General features: G+C 44.1%; 1 protein-coding gene across 3 annotated transcripts in view; it reads right to left on the bottom strand.

The window, feature by feature from the left end:
- Positions 1-1,720: 1,720 nt before the first annotated feature.
- Positions 1,721-15,144, bottom strand: part of SLC39A13 (solute carrier family 39 member 13) — a 28,278-nt gene continuing 14,854 nt past the window's right edge. For all 3 annotated transcript variants that reach the window (XM_090033131.1, XM_090033129.1, XM_090033130.1), the window contains exons 4-10: positions 13,725-13,849; positions 12,364-12,516; positions 7,636-7,725; positions 7,115-7,165; positions 6,702-6,834; positions 6,402-6,501; positions 1,721-5,068 (exon numbers count right to left, since the gene is read on the bottom strand). In XM_090033131.1, coding sequence (XP_089889257.1) covers positions 4,993-5,068; positions 6,402-6,501; positions 6,702-6,834; positions 7,115-7,165; positions 7,636-7,725; positions 12,364-12,516; positions 13,725-13,849 — 728 coding nt within the window. In that variant the 3' untranslated portion in view covers positions 1,721-4,992. The remainder of the gene's footprint in view (positions 5,069-6,401; positions 6,502-6,701; positions 6,835-7,114; positions 7,166-7,635; positions 7,726-12,363; positions 12,517-13,724; positions 13,850-15,144) is intronic.

Here is a 15,144-nt window from a genome sequence, read left to right as displayed (position 1 = left end):
TATACAAATTCATTTTTTTTTATTTGGGTGCCACTCAATTCACAAAAGTTAGAGGGGTGCCTCAAGTCCAAAAAAGGTTGCATCTCACTGCTCTAGCTGCAGTCTGATTGCTCCCTGAAGTCAGTTTTTAGGACATTGCTTTTACAAATCAAAATTATAGGCTTGAAACGTCTGTTTAACCATTTTCTGGACAATACTTGATTAGTTGGATTTTTTAAAAAGTGGTCTTATACATCCTCACAATAGAAATCTACTCTCAGGAACAGAACCATACATGTCCTAGAACAGCAGTTCTCAAACCAGAGGTTCCAAGGCTCACTGAAATTCAGTTACAGTGGCTGGGCTCAGGTTAGGATGGAGGTCATGAACCAAGTGAAAATGCCACCACAGTGGAAGATTGAGGCATGCTGTCTCTGAAATTGTCCTGCTTATGCCAGACCTGACACAGAGAGAATTATCTTTTCCTCCTTAGTTCTTGCAGCCTCTCAACCAGCAATCAGTCTACATAGCCATATTACACACAGTGAACCTGCTCAGAAGACAGCTGTTCCTCTTCACCATCATATAAAAGACCTAGCTGCATCTGGGAACTCTGTGACAGCTGTGGTCATGGTTTAACCACAATTTAACAAGGGCTCTGCAATGGCTGGGTTTTCTTGCGCAGATGTGCTCTCTGATTAGTGATTTAGAGTCATAAAGGGAATCTCTCTTAGACAGTAAGAAATATTCATGCACAAGTCATATCAGAAACTTAGTTACATCTGTAATTATGCAACATTTCTAAAGATTAAATGGATGATCCATGAATTGGAATTATCCCAGCAATCCTCTCTAAACTCCACAGAAGTCAAGAAATCTGACATTTCCTAAAAACAGGGCTGTCCAATTGGTGGCCTACAAGGGATCCTAGCTGTAGCCCCAAGGCTCCTTCTGCTGCTGTTGAGGTCTCCAGGCTTCCCTTTTTCCTGCTTTCACTTGGGCCACCCACCTGCCTGGTGCAGCAGTTGAGAGGTAGAGGCTGCCTGCCCACCTGTGTGCTGCAGTAGCTGAGAAGACTGCCTGCCCATGTAGTACAGAGGGACCTAGCAACTGGGGAGGTGAAAGGTGCTGTGGCCCCTGCTGCTGTAGCCCCTGGCTTGAAAGAACTTGGACAGCCTTGTCCTAACCCAACAAACGTACAGCCAACATCGATCAACACCTGTAATAACCTTTCCTATCTTTGTTCTTCAGGGTTTTATGTCAAGTATGTAACAACATATGCTCTTATCACTTGATAACACTTTAAGAAGGATCTTACCTTTTAGGGCACCACATCTTACCCAGTCTGATCTGTCCTTATTTGGAGAATAGAAAAAAATCTTCCCATGAGATTTTTACTAAGTTTCCTAGTAAACTTTGGATATCACATAACTTAGACCGTGGGTTGTCATATATGTGCTGCCTGGGTTGAAAAAATTCTTCTTATGCACTCTGCAGATGCATGACAGACTATACATATTGTAAGACAACAGTGATAAGACCACATCCCTGCTGATCCCTGTACATGTTATAACAGCAGGCATAATAATAATGGGTTGAGACTTAAGCTTTCAGAAGCGAAGGCTTCAGGATTAGATAGCACGACAAGGGCCTATGAAGAGGATGGATAATGGCAGGGGTTTTGTCTGTGATCCGCAGGGAGTAAAATGAAAATGAAAAAGTTGCTTATCAAAACCACAGACATACTCAAAATGATTTATTTCATCTCTATTGTCTCCATGCAGATCAGATCAATACAGACAAATGGGAAAATGCATAAGAGCAGCTGGAAAAATAAAGCTAGAAAATAGGATTCTCTCTGCATTTCCAAAAGTGATAAACATGGCAGAGTAGCTATTTGTCCCTTGCCACAGCACCTACCCTTCAGGCTCAGAGCTGGTGCTGCCTGCAGCGGAATAGCTAATCAGCCCCTCCCAGAGCCCTGGGCTAACCCAGCGGGTGCAGCTTCCCAAGACCTGTAGACAGAGACCAGGCCTGGGCTGCCAGCCAATAGAAACAGCTCAGAGATTAATGCTTCAGTGTCACCCACTTTGCATTCCTGAATACTGAATTTGCACTGAGGCTTGCATTCTAAGCCAAACCCAGCACCAGTATACTAGCACCAAACCCTGGGTACTCATCTTGCAATGCACTTGACTTGGATGCCATCATGATTTTTAACAAAACATATTGGATAATGTTGGGCATATCACTGTACAGACATGTTTCTTCAACTTCCACACCAAGGGCTTGGTTTAGCTCCAAGTCCCAGGAAAACAGCCACAGAGCAACAGAACTGAGTACCTAAGAACTATTAATCATCACAGCTGCTTGGAAAGAGAGAGATGGATGCTGGACTGGAGCATATGACAGCTGGAGGATGTAGACAGCAGCTGTCATGGAAAGGCAGCTTTCAACTGTACATGAAAGCTGCACTGAAATAGCATCTCTCATGGCTGCAGTACATCTGGTTCATGATACAAGGTGGGTTAAAGAAAAGCTGAAGATATTTTAATGGTCCCTGTATGGAGGGAACTACAAGCAGCAGCAGCTCAGGCTCTCTCCAGAAGGTAGCCTGGAAGCTACCATGGAAAAGATCAAAGTTCAAGAGCTGTAAAACAGTGGTGTCAAACTTACTGCCCATGGGCCAGATCCAACCCATGGAGCCATGTTGTTGGGTAAGCAGTGGCCAGAGGGATCAGGAATTTGGGGCAGGGACTTGTGCCAAAATCAGGGGCATGGAGAGTCCTGTTGGAAATTCATGTTTGTAACAATGGTCGTAGTGCTTCCTGTACCAAGGCCAGTCCTTACCACACTGCTGCCATTTGCTCTACCACTGCATCTGGATCCAGCCTATGAAGAGGGGTGAGATTGACACCCATGTTCTAAAGCAGGGATGTCAAATTCATCCAGCCCCGTTAGCTGGATGAGGAGTGTAGGACCAGCAGCCAACGGATGAGGAGTGTAGGACCAGCAGCCAATGCACAGGACATTTGTGGGCCTGATTCAGATCAGCTTCAAAGCCATCCTGCAAAGCTGGTCCAGCACAGGCACTGCATGCAGCATATGCTCCAGGCCAGGCTAGTGCTGCATGAAGCACTGATGGTGCCAGCTCTACAGGCTGATAGTGGCAGCCTTGAACACTGTGTAGCACGTGGCTGGGGCCAACACAAACCATATGCGGCACACAGGCTCAGCCCGAGACCCACGGTCCAGATCGTATGGTTCCATGGGCCACATCCAGCTTGTGATGCGTATCTTTGACATCCCTGTTCTAAAGGAATAGAGGGCACCTGCTCTTGGCAGCACTTTAGGCCTAGCCTGTTACTCTGGTTCAGACTCACCTCTTTAGGAGCATTAGGCATACTGAAGTGTAACAGGAAACAGCACTTTCAGTAAGGCCCTGTATAGAGCCGTATGTTGTACTGATTTTAATAAACTCTGTTTAGAGTAGTGTTTACCACATTTCTGACACCTGGGGCACACTTTTTTCCTGGATTAAAATTGGCAACACACTTCACTCACTGATCCATGGGCCAGCACAGCTGGGGCCTGATCCAGCTCATTTCTTGTATCACACTTTCACTGCTGTTGCAGCACATTAGCAGGCTGCAGCACACCCTTTGGGAGTGACTAGTTTGAGACAGCTTTATACCTCTAGCCATGGGTACTCAATTCATACCTGTAACAAAGTGATTATATTAGTTATTGGTTAAAACCAGGTTTTGTTAAAATCAGTACAATTTTCTTATGTAGACAAGGCCTAAGGGATACTGTGCGTTCAGAAAACACAGACGGGTGTTGGAGCTGGTCACCCCCACAAGTCAAAATTAGGAATTTTCAGGTTAAATTTCACTTGCCTATTTTAATGACCATCAAATTGAATAAACACCATGGAACAAAATTCCTGTTACAGGCATGATGCTGTCAGCCTCTCATTTCTTTCTTCATTCCAGCTAGCTAACAGTGATTTCAGATTAATTTTTCATTTTTTTAACCCTTTTGTTTCTCTTCACTGTGTGTACAGACAATTTTCTCTGCTTTATCTTTTTCTTTATGTATGGTCAGCATGTTCTCTTTTCTCTCTCTTCTCACAGAGATTAGAGCACAGACCTTGTTCACACTATACATACAGCTGAGGAGAGGATTTAGGTGGCCAGCAGTTACTAAGTGACTCTCTCCCCAGATATAGCTGAACTGACTGCTTGGGATGACCAGAAGTATTTATTTGCCTTTTTCCAAATAAGAACCCAAGCTGTATTGAACTGCTGGAGGGGTTAAGGCTGAGGCAAACAGACTTCCATGCTGAGCATGACTACCCCAACTTCATCCCAACTGCCCCAGTATCTGACCCAACTGTGACATCAAACTATGGTAGATGAAGCCAGAGAAGTGGATTGCCAAGGCTGACACTGTCTTATAAACAACAGTATTCTCTATTGGTAAGTGAGGGAGATGGCTGTTCTCCGCTCCTCTGCATCTCAGGGGTTTTGATAGCACCTTTGCTCCTGCTAGAAGGGTTGCAGTGGTGAAAGCTGGTGGTTTGCAGCTGCTTTGGGACATTTATTCTCTCCCAAAGTCTGAGGTGACAGATAGACCCTGCCTCTTCACCAGCTATGGGGATCTTTACGCAGGATCCTGGGAAGTACAGTTCCATCACGTTTTTACTCCAGAATGAAAAACTCCATTCCCCTTGGAGTAGTTGTTTAGTTCATTTTTGCTCCTCGAAGTCTTCTGCTCCAAAGAATGACGACTTTGGAAGTCTCAGCTTGTGGGATGTTAATGGAGCACAAATAAAAGAGCCAGGGGATGGAGTTCAGCATGTCTAATGACTCCTTTGTCACCTGCCTCTCATGCTAGCAGCGAGATCCACACATGGACATACAGGAAGTTACAATAGTGTTCCTTATTGCTTTGTAACAGCTCAGAGTCAATGCAGCAGTTCTGGGAAGTGCCATAAGGTCTGAGCAGAGGTCATTCTATAGTAACTGAGAGCAACACAATGACCATAATGCCTGCACACAGGAGAAGGACTTGCTGCAGGGAGTTCCTGGGGAAGAAACAACAGAGTTAGAGTGGGTCAGACACCAGTACAAGTCTGCATTAGCTCAGAGGCTTTAGAGTTGCATCTCCTATACTCTTTGCTCCTCCAGATTCATCACTGAATTGGACAAGGACAAGATGACCAACTTTAGGAGAGCAGAAGATGTCTACAACACTTCCTTTTGCAATGCAGTGAGGGGGCTGAGAAATAAGTCCAACAGGTGGCACAGCTGAATACTGGAAGCAGCAAGAATGCTTTCCAGTACAGTGATCACTGTGAAAGTTCAGTACCAATAACAACAGTAATGGGTTTGCCAGTGAATATAGTAATATAAACAGATTGGATTTCAGAAAAGCAAGTGTGGATGGGGTTGTAAAATCAAGGGAGCATACTGAATGGGAAGGAAAATGTTGTAGTAGAAAATGGGAATTCTGAAGTCACACTAGCCTGTAGTCTCTCTGACAGAGAATAGTTCCTAGCTCCCTGCAATGGGAAGTTCTAAATGGTTTAAAACATAACTGGAAATGGAAAGGCTAGTAGTGGGAGCGAGTAAAAGAGTAACAAGGAAGCACATGCACCTGTTCTGCCATGTGTTTCAGTGTTCTCCATTGAAAGCCTGTGACAAATTCATCTGCTGAAAAATTATTTCTTCTTGTAGGGAAGCCAAGGAGAGCTGCACTCACTTATATGAAGGATGAATATATATGATAACTATTGCTGCATTACCCAAGCACTGAAAATATTGTGGATAGTCCAGCATGTATTGAAAGATAGGTACACATGTCTACATATGGGGATTGTCCTGCCTGTGTTTGTACTCCTTACCCTGAAAATAAATCAATACAGATCACAGAGTTTGGGCAGTTAGAACCCATCTGGAACCAAGCACCACCTGATGTGGGACCCACCTCCCCTTGTCAATACCAATTTCCTACCAAATGATGATAAACATTAAAGCAATGCACTGGAAAGAAGAAAGGGAGGAGTGAACACCCAGAGGGCAAGGGATAGGCAACAGCTTCGATGGAGCCTTACACTGCTGTTTCATTTAAACTCTAGGATCCTAATCCAGTCACGCATGCAGGCTATCTCAAAGCATGTAGAAGCCAGCATGTTACAATGGGGATAGGCTGAAGTAACTTTCAATTGGTGTGTCCAGTATCAACTTGCAAATCTTCTGGAACATAAACTGAGCAGCTGGCACAGTAGTCTGTCTAGGTACCATCTCATATGCTCACAGGATTTAGGAAGAGCACTCACATGCTCCCAGGAACAGAAGTGTGGAGTCCAGGGAGGTTTATTAGCTTGTTCTCTTCTGTATCTCTGTTGGAGCACTTACCAAGGATTCTCTTCCTCCAGGAGATCAGGCACGACATTCACCAAGGCAATATACAGAAATCCCCCAGAGGTGAATGGGAGAATCCAAGCTACGGTTTCTCCTGCACAGACAGTGGAAATTGTTATTAATAATAATAATGTGAAAGGAAGATAAAAAAACCAGAAAGGCAACAAGACATTTTTCCAACTGTTCAGTTGGTCTAATAAAAGATATACAGCTACCCAAAAAAACTTTGTCTGCCAGAAAGGCAACAAAGGGACATGATCTAAGTGCTCCCCCTACAGCCCCAGTGACACTTACCTGCTCCTTTAGGTAACTGAACACAGATTGCAAAGCAGGCTCCTAGAATTCCTCCCAAAGCTGTGGAAAGCTGCATCTTGGCTGCACTCCAGCGGTCAAACCCAGCCCGGAGCAGGATGGCAAAATCTCCTACCTAAGAGAACCCAGAGTAAGTGGTTATTGATCCCAAGCACAAAAGCCAACACCAGGAAGAAAGAGAGTTCAAGAGGGGAAACATAACAGGTTAGAGCCAGTACCAAAAGGTAACAGCTCCTCCGAGGACCAAGACGATGGATGGAAAGCAGAGAACTTCTCCCAGCCTTCTTCCTGGATATGGAGCACTGCTGCCTGCTCCAGACAAGACTCAAACTTCCTGCCATAAACAGAGCACCCCTGTAACTCTACCCTGATAGTAGGTTAAAGAACCCTCTCACCTCATGTGGTATTTCATGCAGGAGGATTGCCATGGTGGTTAGAACCCCAACCTGTAGGAGATAAAATAAGTTGGCTTGAATGTGATTTTCTATTTAGTGGGGTTAAGAGAACAGGCAACAGGTGCCTGCTCAAAACCTCTCTCCCCCCCTTACTGTACTGACTATGGCTGCCCTAGATTAAGGATAGGGGTATATGAGCATAGGGGTGTATAAGATAACCATTTCCTGCTTCCTAGTATAGGTGACCAGAATCTCCTGGTCTGGAAGGGCTCAGCAAGCCATCCCCCTTATCTGCATCTACTAAGAATTTGGTTTACTGGTGAACCCAACAAAGAACAGGCATATCCTGAAGGCCAGAGAAGGCTTGTTCCTTGTTGGGTTCACCAGTAAACCAAATTCTTAGTAGATGCAGATAAGGGGGGTGGCTCGCTGAGCCCCTTTCTGCAAAGGTATTGGGTGCACATGATAAAAGACCCCCCCAAATCTCTAAGTCAGCAGGTAGGTAGTTGTAGGAATCTTACCTTTCTGCTAACCAGAAAGCCAGCTGCCACTGCCAGGCCATGTGTAAAGTTATCAATGGTATTGGCCAGTAGGTTGAGGTACCCACTGATCTGCAAGGAGAAGTCAGAGAAATTGGTAAATGATAGAACAGAATGAGGTCCAGCCCAGATTAGACACTCTGGGACAGATGAAACATGGTAGCAGCAAGGCACCACTGGTCAGTGGCTTGAACCCTGCATCTGTGCTCCAGTCTGACTGTGTGGTGTCACATTTAGCTTTAAAACAGGAAGGTGACATCAGAAGTGGAAATAGCTCCAGAGACAGAGAAAGGGGGAGGAAGAGAGGCTTGCTAAAGAATGAAAATGGAATTAAGAGTGCAGTACTAAATATGATAATAATGCAATCAGAGATTTCAGGCAACAAACACTAATTTAGAGGTAGCTGCTGGGTTACAATATAAACCAAAGCAGGAGAGCTAACAAACACCAGCAGACTCTCCTTACACTTGAGGAAAGGTGTGTGTGCCTGAAAGCTTGTGAAGAGCATTTTTTTCCAACTATTTAGTTGGTCTAATAAAAGATATCACATTTACCCAAAGAACCTTGTCTGTCAATATAAGCCAAGCCTCTTTGCTCATCAAATATACAGTTATATATTAAACTGTCAAGTACCTCCCATGCAAAAGATGAGAAGCATAGTGTGGCAAATCCAACATGGTTGAAGTTATTTTTCTGTGGCTTAAAAACAAACCCCTACAGTCCTTTCACGCCTCCTCTAAGGGTATGGACAAACAGACACATTATGGTATGTTAAAGGGAACTGAGGATTTACCGTGCATCAGCTGCTCCATGGTAACAAGTCCATTTGCCCACTCTTACCCTGCAGAGTGAAAGCTAAACCACTGATACTTAATCCTGTTTCAGCAAGAGCAAAATTGCCCTGGTTTAGCTTTCATTTACCATGGGTTAAGACATGCCTATTGACAGTTACCTCATGTCAGCTGCTCCACAGAAAGATCCAACCCCTTTTAAACTCTTAATTGTTCATTTGTCCATCCTTTAGAGTTGGCTGGTGCTTATTCACATAACCTGATAAACACATGCAAATGCCTCTCTTTTTTAGTATGATGCCTGTATCTGTAGTCTTTGTTCAAGTGTTATACTGATTGATTAGTGCTACAGAACAAGGTTCCTAAGGGGCTTCATAAAGTCATCTTTTCATCCACGTAATAGAAAACTCTGCTTGAGGCATCACTCATTTTGGCTTAAATAAAGTACAGGAGACCACCTAGAGAGATGGGAAAGCTTTCTTAAAAGCGACCAAGATTCCAGATCTATCAAACCTATTTCAGAAGGTTCATTTCTTGAGAGCTCAGCCTCTCTTGTTTTCATGTACATTATCAGCTGCATAATCGTAAAGGAGTACAGCAGCTTTGGTGAAATGGATATGCAGTCATTGGTATAACAGGGTCCTGACCCACTAATGGTTTTGAGTGGCCGCAGGATCAGTACAGGAGTTCGTGGAGGAACCAGAGCACAGACTGTCAATACTGACAGCTAAAATTTAATACAAGTTACAGCCACTGTTTTGCTTCTGCTTTTAGATAAGAGTGAGTTAGCACAAGCCGGTTTGGAAGGGTCAGATCACTATGTGAACCAGTGACTAGTTTCTTGTCCAAGCCAGCAGCTGAAGGAGGTAGAAGGAGTGAGCCATGAGCCTGCTACTCACAGCCTAGCAGCTGACCTCCCATGGCCATTGGGACACCCTTGCAATAGTTAGTTTATTTCTACATGTGGAGCCATACAGGTAAGTGTCTGCGAGCAGTGAAGAGGTGGTATCTCACTACCTGTCCAAAGTGGTCTTGTAAATTTAATTTATGAAGAGAGAGAAGACAGATCCCTGTAGAACTCTGCTGGTGGAAACTGAGAGAAGTGGAGTAGTTTTCCATCACTACTCTAAGCTGGCTGAAGACACGGTCAAGCTAACTCCAATTATGTTATGTATACAAGTCAACAGTAAATTGGGGTCAACTGTTGGATGCTGCAGAGGTTGAGTAGCCTGAACACTGAGGTATGATCTGCTCATTTTGCCATAAGGCAGTAAGGCCTGTGTGTTTAGAAGGTTTTGATCAGGTAGTCTAGCTGCTACGCACTGAGGCTGTTTGGTGATGTCCAGCAGTTGCACTGAGTTTCAAGATTTTTCTTAGGAATGGGAGGCTGACGTGGTTTCCTAAGTATCAAGCAGACAGCTATACTTTTCATGTGGGTTGGCAGGCTTGTATACCTCTGAAGGAGGCCCCAATCATTCCTGTTAGAAGTAGGTGAAGTTGTTTATTGACTTTCACCAGGCCAGACAGGCACGGATTTATTTCTAGGAGATGGCTTGAGTGTTTCCTCAGTTTTTCTCCAGCTTTACTATGTCTGGAACAGCAAGTAGCTTCTGATACCTGTTCTCATAGTGGTGTTTTTTACCCCAGACTATTCATCTCTTAAAGTGTAAACTTCTAATTAGAGGCATTATCTACTGCCTCAATGTTACTTTGTGATTTTCAAATGATTCAAACATCAAGTATACTCACAACTAAGTATGAAAATAAAGGGTAGGAAATTAACAGGACAAGTTTAAAAGTTAATTATAGGAGAAGTTTAAAAGATAATCTGTTTTAAGGGATTAGTAGAAGTCGAGCAAGCTAAAGGGATTTTGCTGAAACTTGCCACTAAAATTGTGTTTGGATGAAGCATAAATCTTAGCATAAGAGGAATGCTTTGAAAAGTTATGAACAAGTGAAAGCAGGGTTAATATACAGAATTGTTTTTGCCATCTCACTTCACATAAGCACTAATGTAAAAATGTAAATAGTTACTGGATAAAAGTAGAATCAACCCTAACTAACTATGTGCAAAAAAGAAAAAAACAACAACATGAAATTTAGGGGGGAAATACAGACATCAAAAGGAAACAAAAAACAGAACAATTTCTTTGTGGGTATTTCTTTAAGAGTGGGAGCAGCAACATCCCTAGATTTGATTGCAAATTGCTTTCTGTTTTCATTCCTACCCGCTGTTTCCAGTCACGTGTAGCTAACTGAAATTTCTCTTCACACTGAGATTTTCCAGGATTGGGCTTTGCTCAAAGGATGGTAACAATAATTTATTTAAGTTTAAACAAAAATGCTTCAGCCTGCTCAAGTACAAGAGTAGAGAAAACACACACTTCATGATTAAAATGCCATGACCTTTTCTGTCCGTGGCTTGAGTGAAAGCTCTCATAGACAAGAAGCAAAACCTTGGACCCTCGTAGAAAACTTGGTTTTGATTTGGCAGTTATAAACCTGTGCCATTTACATTCTGAGAACAAACAACGTGATGTTCTCTAAACTTGTGAACTGCACAGCTAGGGAGAGAATTTCTGCTCACAATGCAGGACAGATGTTGCTATGCAAAGGAATATACTGCTGCAAGTCAGTAGGAATCCCTGAGCCGGGGGAGAAACAGAAAAGCTCTGATGTTTCTGTAATGAACAAAGATACTGCAAAAAAAGTCATAAGCCCTTATGGATCCCCTATTATTTTATCTGGGTGCAAAAGACGCATCTATATGACTTCTAAGGAGGGTGAGGTGTTTTTTTTTGGCAGCAGCTAGAGTAAAAAATTCATAGGGCCAAAAGAGAAAACAAGAGGGAGCATGAACATCAGTCAGTGAGGAAGGCATTGCCCTGAGAGGGGGGGATTCCTGGGTTTTGTTCCTTGCTGCCAAGACCACTCATACGTTTTGCATGAAACAGTCATTCATGAAAACAAAGAAATTTCCCTGGCAGCAAGGACTGTAACCCTAGACTCTCCTCTTTTAGGGCAGTGCCATTACTAGGCTACGGTTACACTCTCTCCTGGTTGCTCTCCTTCTGGCCCCATGAAACTTGCACTCTTGACTACCCAGTGGTCTACCTTAAACAGAAAGGTGTCCTCACCTAGCCTAGTGCATAGCCTGGGGTTTATGTCACAGTCCTAGGAGGAGGAAAATGTGGGTTTGTGTTCCTTCAGAATGATGAGGGTCTAGAGATCAGTATTGCCCTGCTCGCTGGGCAAATGCTCTAATCATCAGGCTACTGGACAAGAAGTAGGCACAGCCACCAGCTATATTTTATAATGCACTGAATGTAGGCTGATAGCAAATGTCACTAAGTGTGTGCTGTGTCCATGCCTTAAGACTCAGGAGCTTAGGCATTTCCCATATCAATTTGGATTTCAAGAAGGATTAAGTAGGAGTTAGCCATGTAGGTAGCAAATCTTGAGGGCTCCTGAACTTGTGCAGTAATGCAAGTCTGGGTGAGGCGTGCAAGTCTAAGTGTGGTTTTGCATATGCAGAAGGGGTAGGACTCAGGTTGTGAAGACATAATGGTACTTCCTGACTTTCAAAAGCATCATTTTTGGGGTCTTTGATGTAGTTTCACATATAACATTTTAGGGAAAAAAGGTGTCCAATCTGCTCCAGGTGCTTGGAGATTTCAGATTTGAATAAACTACTTTGCAAATCACCAATAAAAAGAACATTTTAAAAAGAATAAGTGGCTTTTTCCACAATCCACTAGACCAGGTTGTTTAGCTACCAAGAAATGTAGCAGCCTCCACTGCCTGACTGAATTTCAAGCCCCTCTCCTTTTAAAAACAAAGGCAGCTTCACTTGGGAGCACATGGAAGACACTGTGTACCCTTTTTGCTGCAGTATGGGCTTTGCCAGCTGGCCATTTACCTTGATTTTTCTGTCAGGTGGGTGAGACTGGTGAGAGGAACCATTACACTGAGTCACACCTGTTCCTGTTCTTTGGACTGTGCTTGTTGCCTTCTGCGGAGAAAAGCTGCTTCCATTTGGAACCCTTTTGGCTGGTGCTCTGGAATCACTGTCCTGAGTCAGGAGAGAAGCAACTGTTATGCTGCTTCCCTCTTACGCCACAGACCAAGCATGCAGATAGGACAGAAGAAATTTCCTTTTACTCTTAATCCTTCTACCCCAAAGCATAATCCCAATACCCTTCAGCCCCAAGGCCTGCTGATCACAACCTTGAGACATGAAAAAAATATTAGGGTGGTTTTATGCAAAATTACTGAATTTGGATTAGTGTACTGAAAATCTGAGCACACCGCACAAACCCATGTGAACCAGAGGTACTTACCCTACAGCCCATGGAACTGTGTCATCCACCTGCCAGGGCTCTCCACAGGTCTGGAAATTTGGCAGCAGGTGAGCAGTGGCATGATTTACTACCATAGCAGAGCACAGCACCATGGCAATTAAAGCTGCCACCACTACCATGCCATTAAACTTCTGGACCTAAGGAGTCCCACAGGCTGGATAACATCCCCCACATGCTGGATTGTGCTGATGCATAGGGTTGGTCCAGCTATTCAGTATATGAGGTGAATAAAAATTCTGGCAAAAATTGATGTGTCCTTGGGGAAGTGAGATGATAATCTAAATGACAATTTTAATGTGTAATATCAGCAGCCAGCTGGGGTTCAGCCTAGAAATATTCCAAGGCCAGTTCAAATGTTTCTGGAGCAGCAAAGTTTGCTAAAGTGCACTGGACCAGGAATCAAAAGTTGCATTTATTTTTCAATGTTAAAAACAGAAGTATGTAGGAGACAGACCACAGCATATGTAGAAACAATGACCAATTGCCCCTTTGTTACTGGGCAACTCCTGTCTGATCTACTAAATCGTATCAACTGGCCAATTAAAAGATCTTTCTGGTATGAGATCTGCCAACCATACAGGCCAAAATAATATCCCCCCAAACACAGGGAAGCAGAAAGAAATTCTACTCAGAAAGAAGGGAAGAGCCCACCTTTAAGCCATGGGCTCAGCAAGAGGGCATGAATAGGTATTCATGAAATAGAGCTCTAAAACTTGTCAGAGCAGAAACCCAGCTGGACCTGAAAGAGGAAGGAGGCCTAGCAGTCAGGACCCTAACTACTGGAAGCAGAAAACTATGCTAAAATGAAGAACTCTATCACCCTGGAGTGAACACACCAAACCTCAAACGAAGGAGGAGTCATTTCCTATCCCACTTCTTCCAGAATTAATGTCTTCTCCCCACTTTGTCATATACTCACCACTGTGCTGAGCTGATCTTGCTCATTGTTCTCTGGAAATATCTTCTCCAGCACCAGGAAGGTCAGAAAGCCAATGATCACCCAGAGACCTAAAAGCTTTTGCTGATGGAAGCTCTGTCCTTCTCCTAGAAAACAAAGAAAACCTCTCAGGGCACCTCACGGTGGCAAACGGGGAATGCCCCTGCACCCAAGGCAGCTCAGTTTGTGACCGAGAAGCCTGAGACAAGAACATGGGGCAAGGACATTTCCTTTGGCCCTATGAGAAACACGGAGCAGTGCCTCAGTGCTCATCCCCAACTCAAGAATGCCCTCTACAACCACAGTCCTCAGTACCCCAAAACTCAGCAGTGGTGTCCTGCCCATCTCCCATCATGCTATAGATTTTTCCCTTGTGTCCAGCTCCACAGCAACCTGTGTGAAGCTGACCAAAAGTGGAGTCTCCCACCAAAGGTTACAGGGATGTTTGTGTCAGCACAAATCCTACAGATGAGTCTGCCTGAGCAAGCCAAAACAGGAAAGTTTGTGCCTCAGGAAGCTGAACCAGAGACTTGTCTTCAACATCCTGCCACACCCGAGCAAATTATTACCCATAAAATGTTTCTTCTAATTAGGGGTGAACCTCTGCTATTATTCTCCAATCAGCCTGGCTGCAGGGGCAAAGACTGTGGTATGCCAGAAGCCTAGATGTGTGGAGTATTCAAACCTGGACGCTTAAAACCTAGGGACAGGACTAAAAGAAGAATTAACATGCTTAGGCAGAAAGGTGCAGTCACAGGGGCCAAAGCACCAGGGCAGCGAGAAAGAGAAAGAAACATTTAAGCAGAAGAGCTTTGCAGACTATATTTTTTAATTCCTACTGCTTAGGTGGGAACAGATTCTGGGAAGCTCAGGTCATCTCTGTATTCCCTACACTCTCATCAGGGAAATGATTCCTCGATTCCCACCAGGATTGGACACAGATAAGCATAAGATCAATCCTGGGACAGGTAATGCTGAGATCTGAGCTCCTTGCAGAACTGTTTCAAATGAGTCAGAGGGCGTTCCTTTCTTAACTGAGCAGCTATTTATAAGGTCCAGTCAGCACTCGGCCTCTCATGACCCTTGTTTGCCTAAGACATAATCACCATATATTTCCATGGGCTCTTTAGGAAACTGTTACTGGAAATGGTGAAGGCTGTATCAGTTGCTTCTCAAGCTCTAGCTCAAGCCAGGCCAGATCCACCCCATCTGGGGCAGCTGGTGTACTGGGGGTTAGGTAGCTGCACCTTCTGCTTCCCTCCCCACTGCGCACACACTCTAAAGAAAGTCAGTCCCCAATGCTATCCCTTAAGCAAAGATCTGAGTACTGTTAGGCCAAGGAATGATGTAGCACAGAAGTGAGTTTCAGTCAAGAGCCTTTGCTGAAGGGACCCTGCCTTTG

This window comes from Crocodylus siamensis, chromosome 2 (assembly GCF_052110815.1).
Source record: "Crocodylus siamensis isolate JL-2025a chromosome 2, ASM5211081v1, whole genome shotgun sequence".
NCBI classification, from domain to species: Eukaryota; Metazoa; Chordata; order Crocodylia; family Crocodylidae; genus Crocodylus; species Crocodylus siamensis.
Note: the sequence above shows the minus strand (reverse complement) of the source record. Positions and strands in the feature narration are given on the sequence as shown.